The following is a 13,589-nucleotide window of genomic DNA, read 5'->3' on the forward strand; positions in this document are numbered from 1 at the left end:
AGCTCTTTCGGGCAATGAATGAGCTTGGAAAATGCAATTAACAGTTATATCTATACTTTCCTCAACCGAAATCCATAAAGTCTGTGTCCGATTCAAGTGGCCCATACAGCCGGAGCTTATCCCGGTTTCCGTAGCATTTAAAGCGACTAGGAGTATTGCTACTCCCCCCTGGATGGGATGCTAGTCCATTGCAGGGTTACCCCCCAGCAGTAAATTCGCCAGTACCCATTTACACACCTGGGTGGAGAGAGGCACTGTGATAGTTAAGTGTCTTGCCCAAGAACACAACGCAGCGCCCCAGCCAGGCCTCGAACCCGGGCCGTTCGACTCGGAGTCGAGCGCACATCCTCGTGCTAACCATTAGGCCACCGCGCCTCCCGAAATCCATATTACTTAACAAAGATTTACAGTTTTCTTTAAAAGTGATTGTATTTTTTTGTGAACTAGGTTAGCCACGTTGTCAAAACTAACTTATTTACTGTTTTTGTTCCTGCAGGCAAGCTCGCAAAGACAGACTAGCTGCTGCCAATTTACCCCCTCTATCAAAGAAACCAATATGGCGACCAAAGCCAAAGGAGAAACGAAGAAAAAATAAGAACGACTGGTAGTCGTCAAGTCGGAGTTGAACTGTTAATTTTTCATTTTTTCATTTGAAAATAACCTTTTTGTCAACAACATTGTATTTACCTATCTATGAACCAGTTAATTAAATTACTCAGCATAAAGTCTTTGCTGATGATGTTGCAATTAAAGTTACGTTGGCTATATTTGTTACTGTTGGTAGGTCGTGCTTTTATATTTGAACACCATCTATATCTCAGTAAAGAAAAAAGTAACTTGGGATGCTGAGAGCTCCTATGCAGAATATTCAATGAGAAATATTACGCAGCGTCTTTGATATGTGGGATGATTTGCAGGCTTTTTTCCCCTTGCGCCCTAGCAACAAGTTTTTCGAGGGTGTTGGTGAGGGGGGGGGGGGGGGGGGAGTTGAGGGGGGCATAGAATGTAAGTGCACGGCAGGTCAACTTCGTAAATACAAACCAGCTGAGCCTAACTGAAAAATAAACATACAAAAGCTACAGAAATACCTCTTCTACGCCGAACTGTAACATTCCTCCAAAAAAGTATAATCAGCGACATAAAGCATCGGAATCGTATGAGGATTGGAACTGAGACCCACTCTGATTTCAAGGGTTTTCCCAGTTGGGGGATGAAGGACGGGGATACTGAGTGTTATTAAAACCTGCAATGGCATAGAGCGGTTTTCACCTGAGTGTCGAAAGTAAATTGCGTTTGCTTTGGTTTTGCATTACTATGCGTAGTGATTGGCTTAAAAATCTCGCGCCACTTTCTCAGCCAATCAGAACTAAAACCAAAACCAATCGTGACTCGCTCGCGCACGTTTTCCCGCGCTTCGTGCCAGCTACTTGTATTGCTTCGAGTTTTGATTGGTTCACTGGGTTGTCTGGGTCCTTTGTGATTGGCCAGAGTAATTAATTTGGTTTTGGTTTTACGACACTCAATTGAACCTGCAATTTCCTTATTGGTGACCGAAAGGAATGCCTGGGTAAAACTGCCTTGTCGGCGAAATGCAAGTCCACCTACCTTTATTTCATACGTGTCGAGCCACCTAATCCTACCGGCAAAATACTGCACCGACTGCATTCTTTGGAAGTCAAAAGTTGTCCAAATTGCCTTGGCAGGTCTCGGAATCCATCCACAGAACGACCAAAGAGACAATTTCATTCATGAACCGCCATGTTCAAATACAAATGATTTTGGCGTTCCAATCATCGTCAAATCATCTCTCACCTCTGGTTTCTTTCAGAAGTTTGCCTCTACCCACCATTCTAGCTTAATGATGCCAGTCTGGGGGCTTCTGCAGTGGAAAATGACTCGGAAAAACACTTATAAACGAAAATTTTGCCAGATTCGAGCCCGTGTGCTCGCTTATCAAAGAAGCAACGACTGAATACTGACGTCACAATAAAAGTTTGAGCCCTCAGTGTTTTGAAACAGCACATAATTACTTAAGCTTCTTATATGCAATCACGAAATTCAAAAGATTGCCTGAGCCCAGAAAACTGCTGAAAAAATCCCAGAAGCGTGGTAATTTAAGGGTTAAAGAGAACAATAGGAGTCACGTGACCAAGACTTACCACACCACGGGATGAAAGTTAGGGTTATGCTTAACCTATAATAGTGTCTGGATTTGGGTTGCAGGTTTGGGGCTTATGGGTAAGGGTTAGGGTTGAGTTGTTGGGGTAGGATTAGATTTAGGCTTAGGGTTGCATTTTGGGCCTGGGCTAGTCACGTGACAAGCACTCCTGCCACAATGGATCACCTTAGTTGAAGTAAGTGTAGCCTTGTGACTGTATTGGGCCTAAGTAAAGTTTGTGGTCAAGCTACAATTTCAAATTATTTACTCCTCTTGCTTCGATTTTGTGCTGTGGTCTGATTATAAAGGTTTGAGAGCTAGTGCCATGACCACCCTCCCCCCCCCCTAACTTCTTGCCCTTTGCTCGAGTTGACACAAACATTTGCATAGGTACTAGTATTGATGAGCCTTGCATGTTTGAAGAGTCTCCGAGTTGGAAAGATGAATTGACTGACAAAGAGTATTTTTGGTTAATTAAATATACTTTCTAACACAGTACAGTTGTGTAAAACATACTTTATTGTCAGATAGCTTTGAAATTGTGACAAATTTCGTCAGACGGCGCAGCTTCAAAATATGCTCTGCTATGATCTGCAGTTCGTCTGTTTTGCTTACGCGTTTGTTTAACATCTTGCATTGAAAAGACATGACCTAGCCATGCAGGTCTGTTTCGCCGCGTCGCCAAAAAACTCTTTAAAATGGGAAGCCTATAAGTCTCAAAATTTAGTTTAGAGATTTAGCTTTTTAAACTGCAAACCTGTGGTCCATTTTATAGAGCGCTTTTGGACTGGTCTCCATTAATAGCCTTGCGCGGGTTATATTGACTTGCAAATACAAAATTTAAGTCCAAAAAGCGCTCTATAAAATGGACCACAGATTTGCAGTTTAAAAAGCTAAATCTCTAAACTAAATTTTGATCTCAGCCCGCAACCTGAAAATACCGACAAGTAGGTCCGTGTGTCCCTCGAATTGAAAATATTTTGGACACCAGCAATAGTTTCATTGTTATGTAATATATTGATTTGAGGTTAATTCCCTTGAAGTGAATATCGTACAATTCCGGTTATATAAGCCCTAGGCTTAAACAACTTCGTAAGGGGTTTTGTGTGGGGCTTATATCCGGAAGGGCTTATAAGCGGAATAAAAAAAAAACGTTTCGGAACCAGCCACGGCAGTGTTGATCGAAATACATAATAAAGTTAAAACGCATAATAAAGCAACATTTAGCCCTGTTCAGTACTGTCATCCGGTAGAGTGGGGCTTATATCCGGAGGGCTATAATCGGATGTATTTTTCTGTTTCCAGGTAGATGGGCCTATAACCGGGGAGCTTATAAGCGGGGGGGGGGGGGGGGGGGGATGGGCTCTCAACCGGAATTTTACGGTATAATAATAATCTAATGAACCACAAGTGGGGATTTTTTTCACTTCGCCTCCCAGTTTTTCATCTCTGACTTTCAAGTTTTTTAACTTGCTTAAGTATTAAACTTGTTAGCGCAAACCAGTTAATATTTCAAGGCTATGACGAAAAATATCTTTCTAAAAGTTCTATGACGGGGTTGAATGCTTCATTGTTGTAATGTATGCCGTCCTTAGTTCCAGGAGGGTACGAATCGCTGATGGCATACACATCCAGTACTCTGACGTCACTTGCACACATTGCTGAATTTGCGAAGGCGTTGTATAGCTGAATCCTCTGAAAAATGAAGTACAAATATTTTAAAGCATGTGGCTATGGCATGTCTCCGATAATGCAGTCGTTTTTCAATGCAACATACCGCCACATTCTGGCTATTTAGTTACGGATGCACGCCGGAGGTTGGTAAGTACGAAAGAAGCGTAAGAGTCGCCCAAGGCGATAGCCGCGAGTGCGACTCTAGCTTCTTGAGTGGTTAGTGGTTAGTGCATCCATAACTCACTAGCTATAGTGTACGCTGTGGCGATTACCATTAGTTTTATAGCGGTTTACTATATTTTGTATTTTGTTTCTGTATTACAACTGCGCGTGCTAAGGTTTCTCTCGGCGGTCGGATACATACGTGGTTGGTGGTGAATCTGCGGAATGCGCCCATAATATCAGCGGTTTGCCCGTGTATGGCGGTTGTAGATTTCCAGATGGCGTTTCCCTTGTACAGTTTCTTGATCTCGGAAATCAATGCCACAATGACTTGCTTATAGCTCTGAAAGCTGGTCGTCTACAAAAATTAATGCAAAAATGATTTTGCGCCGTGGCTGAAAAGTGGAGTAAGGAACCAACCAATCAGATTGTAAAATTCTACTAAAATGACTTTTTGATATCAACATATCTCAGTGTTATGATGTTATAGTGATGCCTTGGGTCTGTGACTTGTTTAATTTTAGTTTTACAACTTACAGTCATTAGCAAGTGAAGTAGACGAATAAGTTATATAAATGAATACCAGACAACAAGTGCAGGATGCAGATCATCGCAGTTTTGTTGGCAATTTAAGCAACTGCGTTACGCGGCAATTATTGTTAAGTAACCCTTACTATCTCACCAAACTTATAACTCAGTACCTTGATATAATGAGCTCCAGCGTTCAACAACAGTGCACTGTCCTTTCCCATATTTTTCCTCTCTAACACTTGGCGGAAATAATCTAAAACTCTAGGAACGTGCAAGTTAACCTCACTGCATGTTTCTGTCTGTGACAAAAAGTAAGAAAAAATAGAACCCACAAAGCAAATTTGGTGTTAGTCTGAAACTATGTTATCATTATACCAAGCTAGCGATTATCGACTGTAGAATAGAAACATGTACTCAGGCATAGTCTATTGATTCTTAGCATAACCCAGTGACTGAATCAGGCTAAACTTTCTACGTGTACTTCTAGATGGCGAAAACGTTTTGGTTGTTTTTAGAAACACTTTAGTTGGGGTCCAGCAACATTCTTTTGTAATTCTGTATTCAAATCAGGAATTCAACCAATAGACTGCAGACAGGTTTACCCGTTTTTAGCTAAATCAAGAAAACGTCTTCAAGATTTATGTTCACAGTATTAAGGGCTGGATAAAATTAGGCTGAAGGAAGTACACTTTATACTCGAGGCAAACAAACAAACAAATTAGAAACAACACAAATGTCGAAAAAAATGGAGTGCAATCGTTGCTTCTATCTGATGTACGTATCTCTTCTCTGACAAGTTTGATATAGCGCTAGCTTGTCTATTTTAATTAAGTTTGCCTTCTTCGCAATCAGTGATTTCCCAACGAGAGATTACACTAACCAGCTCGTAGAGTGTCTTGGGGTATATCCAGTTATATGTGTTGTTACATTCTTTAAACACTGAGAAACACAACCTTCTCATGGGACTGGTAATTTACTCGTAGAAGTAGTAGCTTAGTGAATCGCCGTATACCCAGAAAACACCTTGACCAACCGTGTGATCGTGCTGCTTGGGCTGGTTTGCTAAGTACGAGTAATCTATGAGAGGAGATTGAAAAATACATAATATTTAAAAAGAAGACGAGCGATGACGCTCGGCGAACCAGAGTCCGAGAATCATTTAAAACCAAAGCTTTACCGTTTCTTAAATATTGGAAATTAAGCAAATTAAGATTTAGGAGTCAAACAAATTTAACTTTCTAAAATCAGACATACGCGACGGGACAAACATATTAAGTTTTGTGCTAAAAATAAAACATTGGATAGTAACGACATTCTGTTAAGAGGTGATATGCATGTTTATGAATGGCAAATTGTCATGAGCGGTTCAGCTGTTATCGCTTTGAATCTAAGAAACTAACAGAGGTACACAATATTAGGGAAGTAGAGGTACACAAATAGGGGAATGATATAATTGAATGATATAATTTAGGGTCCAAAATTAAAGGGGCAAATTGTAGTGTGCTTACCCTCTCGTGTGAAGTTAATGTAAGGTTTCCATTTGAAGCTACCCACCCATCTGCCAAATCCGTCCCACATCAGGTTACACTGGATATCACATTCGTTATCCGCTGCACGCATGTTGTTTTGTATTTCTAATGGAAAGAAATTTTATAGGACCATATGGTTTGCGTTTCGATGAAGTTCAGCTCATTTGGTACAGTGCAGATCGGTCTTATTGAGATGGTGAATGGGAGGAGAAGGAAGGGAGAATCAACAGCAGTAGTATAAGGAGAAACAGGAGTAGGAGTAGGAGGGGAAAACGAGGAGGAGAAGGAGCAGGAGCAGGAACAAGAGTAGGAGGAGCAGGAGGGAGAGGAGGAGGAAAGGAGGAGTAAGAGCAGGAGCAGGAGCAGGAGCTGGAGATGGAGGAGGAGAGCAGGAGTAGCTGCCGGAGCAGAAGCAGGTGGAAGAGGAAGAGGAGCAAGAGTGGGAGGAGAGGTAAATGAGGAGAAGGAGCAGGAGCAGTAGTAGGGGGAGGAGGAGGACCATGACGACGATGGTGAGGAGGATTGGGAGGAGGGAGGACGAGGAATAAAGAAAGAGTAAAAGCAGTAGCTGGAGGAGGAGAAGGAGGAGGTGGTCAGGGGTAAAGGGGGTAGGAGGATGAGCAGAAGCAGGAGCAGCAGGAGGAAGAGTATGGGTAAAGGAGAGGAGTAGTAGGAGCATGAGCAGTAGGAGGAGGAGGAGGAGGTGGTGGTGGAACAACAGAAGTAGGGGGAGGAATAGTAGAGGAAGAGGAAGAGAAAGAGGAGGAGGAGTAAAGGAGTAGGAGTAGGAGCAGAAGAGGAGGAGGAGTAGGAGGAGGAGTAGGAGGAGTAGGAGTAGGAAGAGGAGGAGGAGGAGTAAGAGTAGGAGTAGGAGTAGGAAGAGGAGGAGGAGTAGGAGTAGGAAGAGGAGGAGGAGTAGGAGTAGGAAGAGGAAGAGGAGGAAGAGTAGGAGTAGGAGTAGGAGGAGTAGGAGTAGGAGTAGGAGTAGAAAGAGGAGGAGGAGTAGGAGGAGTAGGAGTAGGAAGAGGAGGAGGAGTAGGAGGAGTAGGAGTAGGAAGAGGAGGAGGAGTAGGAGTAGGAGTATAAGTAGGAGGAGTAGGAGTAGGAGTAGGAGTAGGAAGAGGAGGAGGAGTAGGAGGAGTAGGAGTAGGAAGAGGAGGAGGAGTAGGAGTAGGAGTAGGAGTAGGAGGAGTAGGAGTAGGAGTAGGAGAAGGAAGAGGAGGAGGAGTAGGAGGAGTAAGAGTAGGAAGAGGAGGAGGAGTAGGAGGAGTAGGAGTAGGAAGAGGAGGAGGAGTAGGAGTAGGAGTAGGAGTAGGAGGAGTAGGAGTAGGAGTAGGAGTAGGAGGAGGAGGAGGAGTAGGAGGAGTAAGAGTAGGAAGAGGAGGAGGAGTAGGAGGAGTAGGAGTAGGAAGAGGAGGAGGAGTAGGAGGAGTAGGAGTACGAAGAGGAGGAGGAGTAGGAGGAGTAGGAGTAGGAAGAGGAGAAGGAGTAGGAGGAGTAGGAGTAGGAAGAGGAGGAGGAGTAGGAGGAGTAGGAGTAGGAAGAGGAGGAGGAGTAGGAGGAGTAGGAGTAGGAAGAGGAGGAGGAGTAGGAGGAGTAGGAGTAGGAAGAGGAGGAGGAGTAGGAGGAGTAAGAGTACGAAGAGGAGGAGGAGTAGGAGGAGTAGGAGTAGGAAGAGGAGGAGGAGTAGGAGGAGTAGGAGTAGGAAGAGGAGGAGGAGTAGGAGGAGTAAGAGTAGGAAGAGGAGGAGGAGTAGGAGTAGGAGTAGGAAGAGGAAGAGGAGGAAGAGTAGGAGTAGGAGTAGGAGTAGGAGGAGTAGGAGTAGGAGTAGGAGTAGGAAGAGGAGGAGGAGTAGGAGGAGGAAGAAGAGGAGGATGAGGAGGAGTAGGAGTAGGAGTAGGAGGAGAAGTAGGAGAAGTAGGAGTAGGAAGAGGAGAAGTAGGAGGAGTAGGAGGAGGAGGAGGCGGAGGAGGAGAAGGAGTAGGAAGAGGAGGAGGAGTAGGAGGAGTAAGAGTAGGAAGAGGAGGAGGAGTAGGAGGAGTAAGAGTAGGAAGAGGAGGAGGAGTAGGAGTAGGAGTAGGAAGAGGAAGAGGAGGAAGAGTAGGAGTAGGAGTAGGAGTAGGAGGAGTAGGAGTAGGAGTAGGAGTAGGAAGAGGAGGAGGAGTAGGAGGAGGAAGAAGAGGAGGATGAGGAGGAGTAGGAGTAGGAGTAGGAGTAGGAGGAGGAGTAGGAGAAGTAGGAGTAGGAAGAGGAGAAGTAGGAGGAGTAGGAGGAGGAGGAGGCGGAGGAGGTGGAGGAGGAGTAGGAGGAGGAGGAGTAGGAGTAGGAAGAGGAGGAGGAGTAGCAGGAGTAGGTGTAGGAGGAGGAGGAGGAGGAGGAGGAGGAGGAGGAGGAGGAGTAAAACAACCGTTACCGTTACCCTTACCAATTTCACTAAGACGTTTCCATGGGATTGTAAGCGTTCTCTTTGTCGCAGACAACAAAGGTTTGTTAATGTAACCCGTCATTTCTGAGAAGAGATTGTTGCTAAGGTGAACGTTCTTTAACTTTCCCGAACAGTGAGCTGAAAAAAAGTGAAAGACGGTGAATTATTAGGATAAGTAGAACTGAAAATGAGCTTGCAATTAAGGTGGACTGTTAAAATCTAATGAAGGATGGAGTGAGATCCAAGGTCCTTTGTCCTCCGTATTGTACACTCAGTCACTGCTAGAAATATTCCCTTACCATTTTTAAACCAATCCATAGGGGGATCCATCAGTCCATCACACAATGTATAATCTAGAATCATTTTGATTTTATATTCCCCAGGCTCCATGATCAGAAACAAAACTTCATACACTCCATTGTTATGATCAAAGACGGTCCCTGCGAGATGCGAGGGCCCCTCTAGGTACACTCTCCACGAGTCCCCTCCAAACGCCTTCCGCTGGGCTCCATGCGTGCGGGACTGAACAAAAAACCGACTATATTCCCCTGCGGGTCGAATTTGAACACCAAATATTTCACTGTCATCTGGGGATGTTTTCAACCTGAAGCAAAATTCGATCAGTTAAGTTAGATCTAACCTTTTTGCACGCAGTTGCCAATGTATAATATCGACTCGGCTTGAGTAGTATGCGATATCAATTCTCTCGTTTAGTGTTACCAGTATAGTGGTGTTACTAGTAGTAATCAGAGATTAGGGAAGTGCGTTCGACCTATAGGTAAAATAGACCCAAGGTAGGCAGGCAGTGGCAAAAACTCGAGATGGTCGGCCTACTAGTAGTATGCCTTATATCAAAGTTAATTACTATGCTTATACCTTACTAAACGCGAGGAGGATAAATGTGAGAAAGATTGTGTGACGAGCCAAAAGAACATAGAATGAATGAAATATTTTGTACATAAAAATAATTTTTTATTTCACTTGACTTGTTATCGTTTGGCACTAAACGAGATTTAAACTTCCACAAACGTCTGGAAATAGTTTCACCTCGATTTCAAATTTCGCAAACTACTTAAAAATACAGACATAATTCACACAGCAATCCACTACACGCATGTTACATTCAATATGCAACGATTTCCTCGTCAAAACGTCTAGTGTCTCTAGGAATAACGATATATCACAAATTCAAAGAAGTGATAAAACAATTTTGATCCGTTTTATACCCACTCTCGATGTATGTAATTCTAACAATTTGTAGTTTTGTGCAGAATATAATTGCAGGAAAACACGCTGGTTTACCTACGAACGAACTCCGTACGAAACTACGCATCGACTTATAATTACTCGATTTCCACTCTTTTTATGGCGTTCGGTGGCTGAAGACAACTCTGCTACCTTGGATGATAACCCTCTAATGTTCTCCATGACATTTTCGGCAAAATTACAATTTTGGCCACACGTTTTTAGCCCTTTTTTCAAGCAAAATAATGTTTCTAAGCTCCGTTTGGGACGCCATCGTGTTTTGCATAAAATCGAGGCCATCTGTGGCTACCAGGTTCCCGGCCGAGATTTGCCCCTGCAAAAATCAAGCGGGGGGCCAATCTTGTGTCCTTTCATCTGCGCGGGCATTACGGCTCGAGTCATTCCGCATAACAGTACACAGGCATACCAACTCAAAAGACACAGGACGCAAAAACAAAATTAGGCTTGCGCTCTCCTTCGTCGAACGCAAAAAGTGTCAGAATTGGCTAACAAGAGAGTGCGTCGTCGGGAAAGCCCTAACATGTGTTCATAAAATTGCAAGAAATATGGCAATAAGAGGCAAACTTCGTCTGGCCATTATTGTGGTCTACTAAAACGGCGATCGTTTCCAGAGACCGTGCTGTTCGATGGGCAGTTAAGACATAATAAGCTTCAGTTAGCCTTTATATCGACGCACTTAATTCATCAGGGCTTGAATCACTGTCTAAGTGACAAGCTAAGTAAGGTGACCGCCAAAGGTTGATAATTATAATTATAATTCTAGATCAAAGATCAATAATGTGACGTGTTTAGCTGGGTAGGTATTATATTTTGATTCCCTACTCAGTTAACACAGCTCATTATATATGTCCCGCATCATCGCTAAATACGCGTATTTTAAAACAACTTACGTTCGATACTGCTTTTCATTGATCCTTCTGTAATGAAGATTCTGACATGGTTTTTGTAGACTTTGCCAGTCCAGACGCCATTTTCGCTGCCGACACCAGTTAACCTTAAATTCGTCGTATATCGAAGCTCCGGCTCGCAGTTGAAACGCAACAACCCGGATGATAATAAACCATATTTCCCACCGGTGTAGCATGACAAGTTTTTTTTTTATGAAAACAAGAACCAAAAGATTTAACATATAAAGTTAATCAGCCATTGAAGAAGATCACGACCTTTTTCAATGACCCGCTCCGCTTTTTTATGTTATTTAGCTGTTGGTTGGACCCTAAATTCTTAATGTCCGTTTTCTTACTAGCGAAGTGCCTTTTTAACATGTTATTTCAAGTTTTGACAGTGAAAATTGATGACTGATATATGTTTTCAAGCGCTGTGGGACGTCTTCATTATTTATGCTTTTTGGTGAGAAAGTTTGGTGGGCTATTATTATTTCTTCTGGTTATTTTAACGCCTGAGTTCTTTTTATCATTTCAGCTTGTGCTAATTTTCTTAAACTATTTTTAGTTTCCTTAATTTGTTGAATTTGGTTTATTTGCTCCTTTGTTTCTTGTTGTTTCCACTCGCTTGTGAGTTTATGAGTTAAGATAAGCACCACTAAGCTTAAACAACACATGCCAAAACAAACAGGTGGAATTTCAAAACAGTAGAATTCGTTCATTTGGACCGGCTGAAAATCCAGTTTTCAAAGTTAGAATAAATTCTAATTAGAAATAATGCTTCGGTTTTTGATCAAGAAATTTAACACATATCGGTTGTCATATTAAACTGGGCTCAGAGTTCATTTGAGTTCTGGAATGGGATCACGTTGCTATATTTCACTATTTGCGCGGATAGTCATCTTAGGGTCTGTAATACGGGAAGCGGTTCGTTGACTCTTCGTTGGCCCCAGCGGTTAGTGCACCCTACCTAAAACAACGTACAATAGACCTTATGAAAAAATGCTTCCATTGCCTTTTGTTGTTTGGACAAGCTAATTTCTTTAAACTTTTTCTGTAACTTTGAATCCCAAAGGGACTTCGAATTCACATCGTTATTATTAGAGATGTTTCGAAATGACGCACTGACAAGAGTCTGACAAATGAATACACAAAGGCGATAAAGCAGGCTAGTTTTTACTAGAATAAGTATTAGCATAAGCATAAGAAAACAAAATCGCCCGTTCTTCTTGTGCTTACACTTATGTTTATGTCGCAGTGATACCTTATAGTGAGGACAGCATACGAAAAATGAGTGCACTAATGCACTTACGCTTATGCTAGTTCTTATTCCCGTTTTAAAAGCAAGGCTTAAAGGGACCGTGTCACGGATTTTAGCCAAACTTAAGAAATGAACATCAAATTCGTTTAAATATATAAAATAACCTCTTAAAACAGTGAAGGAATATTTAAATAACACACTAAATGCAAAAGAAGGTACGGATGGCCAAAAGTGTGGAAGATTGAAACAGATTGCGATATGGGCTTTTGAAATATGGTCTGGCGGAACAGTTTTCAAAGTTAATCTTGTCTGCTTGTAACTTTAAATTATAACGCCCGGGAGACACGTTTGGCTGCAATGAAGCTATGGTTGTTTTGTCATTTATAGAATCATAAAATAAATTTCTTTGCAAACTTTTATTTTCATAGCGAATATTTGACAAAATTTAATAATTATAGATTTCCAAACTTCTATGTTTTCATAACGTTTATCAAGGACCAAAACTATAAAACAAAGCACAAGAAAGATCCTCGGCAAGTTTTCCTATAATCTCGTAATTTTGTAACTCTCGTTATATTCGTAATTTCCGTAAGCAGGTGAACAATATCATGAAAACATTGCCTGTATGTGCAAATTGTAATTAATCGATTCGTTAGACGATTCTTTAGACGTCACTGTCGTTATCAATTCACACAAATGCCTATTTGTGTTTAGCCTCCAAGACTACATATCCACGGCTCTTGCCAGTAACAATGTCTATTGGTAGCATTGCTTGAAACAACAGCTCAACAGGAATCCAATGTGGTGGATACTTATACCTTTCTGTATCTAACAACAATACAGAGCTTGTTTCTCTGTCCAATGCAGCAATGGGACTAAAGTGACCAACTCCGACTTGTCCGAGAGCCGCTCTCGAATATGATACCGCCATAAACTCTTTTGGAATTTTTTCGTCGAAATTTTGATCGTTTGCCGGCTTTCTACTTCCAGTACACACTCGCTCTAAACTTTCAACATATTCATCGAATTGTTCCATTGAGTTATTTGGTCGCACAAGGGTTGCATTTGCCCCATTACATTCTGCTAACCATACAAATTCTTCCAAAGTAGTTCCGGACACTTTCAGGTCGACTTTAGAAATAGAGTAGTCTAACAGTTCATCTGTATACCATCGCCATACTCCTTTCCAGCAGCGATCAGGATTTATCTGTAAGGAGTTCAAAATAATGGCTAACGTACTAAGCCCACAGTAGTTAGGTTTAGATTGAGTAGTATAGCACGATGTCAGAGCCAGGTACGGAACAGCAGAGCTGCCTGTTTGTAGAGCACGACCGAGGCGAGTTCTGGATTCTGAGGATCTATAGTCAACAAGGTTTTTTGGAAGCGGACATCCGTAAAATGTTTTGGATGAACTTAGTGACATTTTGCGAGTTTGGGATTCAGGCGAACCACTCGTTTACCATTGTCGTCACGGGTGGCCAAGATATTTAAATTGTTAGTTAATAAGCCATTTCCGATTTGCAATCATTTTCCTGTTACGTCTGCTGCAAAACGAGTCCTTAAGGTCACAATCTTTCATATGGAAATAGGTATTGTTTGCGAGACAACGAAAGTGCAAGTAAAACTCATCTCCATATGAAAAGAAGCACGCAATGAATCGTCTCAAAACAAAAGTAAATAAAGTCAACTCAGAATTGGC

General features: G+C 42.1%; 2 protein-coding genes and 1 pseudogene across 4 annotated transcripts in view; 1 reads left to right on the plus strand and 2 right to left on the minus strand.

The window, feature by feature from the left end:
- The window catches only part of LOC144657156 (uncharacterized), an 8,667-nt gene extending 7,753 nt beyond the window's left edge, over positions 1–914 (plus strand). Inside the window, exon 6 of one of the 2 annotated variants that reach the window (XM_078517465.1) lies at positions 497–912. In XM_078517465.1, the coding sequence (XP_078373591.1) occupies positions 497–608 (112 nt within the window). In that variant the 3' untranslated portion in view covers positions 609–912. Of the gene's footprint in view, positions 1–496 lie in introns of both variants that reach the window. The other variant, XM_078517464.1, reaches the window with a different exon arrangement.
- Positions 915–3,511: 2,597 nt separating this feature from the next.
- On the minus strand, positions 3,512–11,324 carry LOC144657143 (uncharacterized; annotated as a pseudogene). The gene is made up of 8 exons (XR_013571469.1): positions 10,636–11,324; positions 8,779–9,083; positions 8,480–8,617; positions 6,034–6,159; positions 5,406–5,602; positions 4,696–4,824; positions 4,197–4,352; positions 3,512–3,853 (listed from the first exon to the last, which is right to left on the minus strand). The product of XR_013571469.1 is annotated as an uncharacterized LOC144657143 (transcript).
- Positions 11,325–12,538: 1,214 nt separating this feature from the next.
- Positions 12,539–13,357, minus strand: LOC144657181 (uncharacterized). The gene has a single exon (XM_078517494.1). It carries the CDS (start codon positions 13,311–13,313, stop codon positions 12,591–12,593), a length of 723 nt encoding a protein of 240 aa, XP_078373620.1. The 5' UTR covers positions 13,314–13,357; the 3' UTR covers positions 12,539–12,590.
- Positions 13,358–13,589: the final 232 nt, after the last annotated feature.

Source organism: Oculina patagonica, chromosome 6 (genome assembly GCF_052425735.1).
Source record: "Oculina patagonica isolate OP01 chromosome 6, crgOcupat, whole genome shotgun sequence".
NCBI classification, from domain to species: Eukaryota; Metazoa; Cnidaria; class Anthozoa; order Scleractinia; family Oculinidae; genus Oculina; species Oculina patagonica.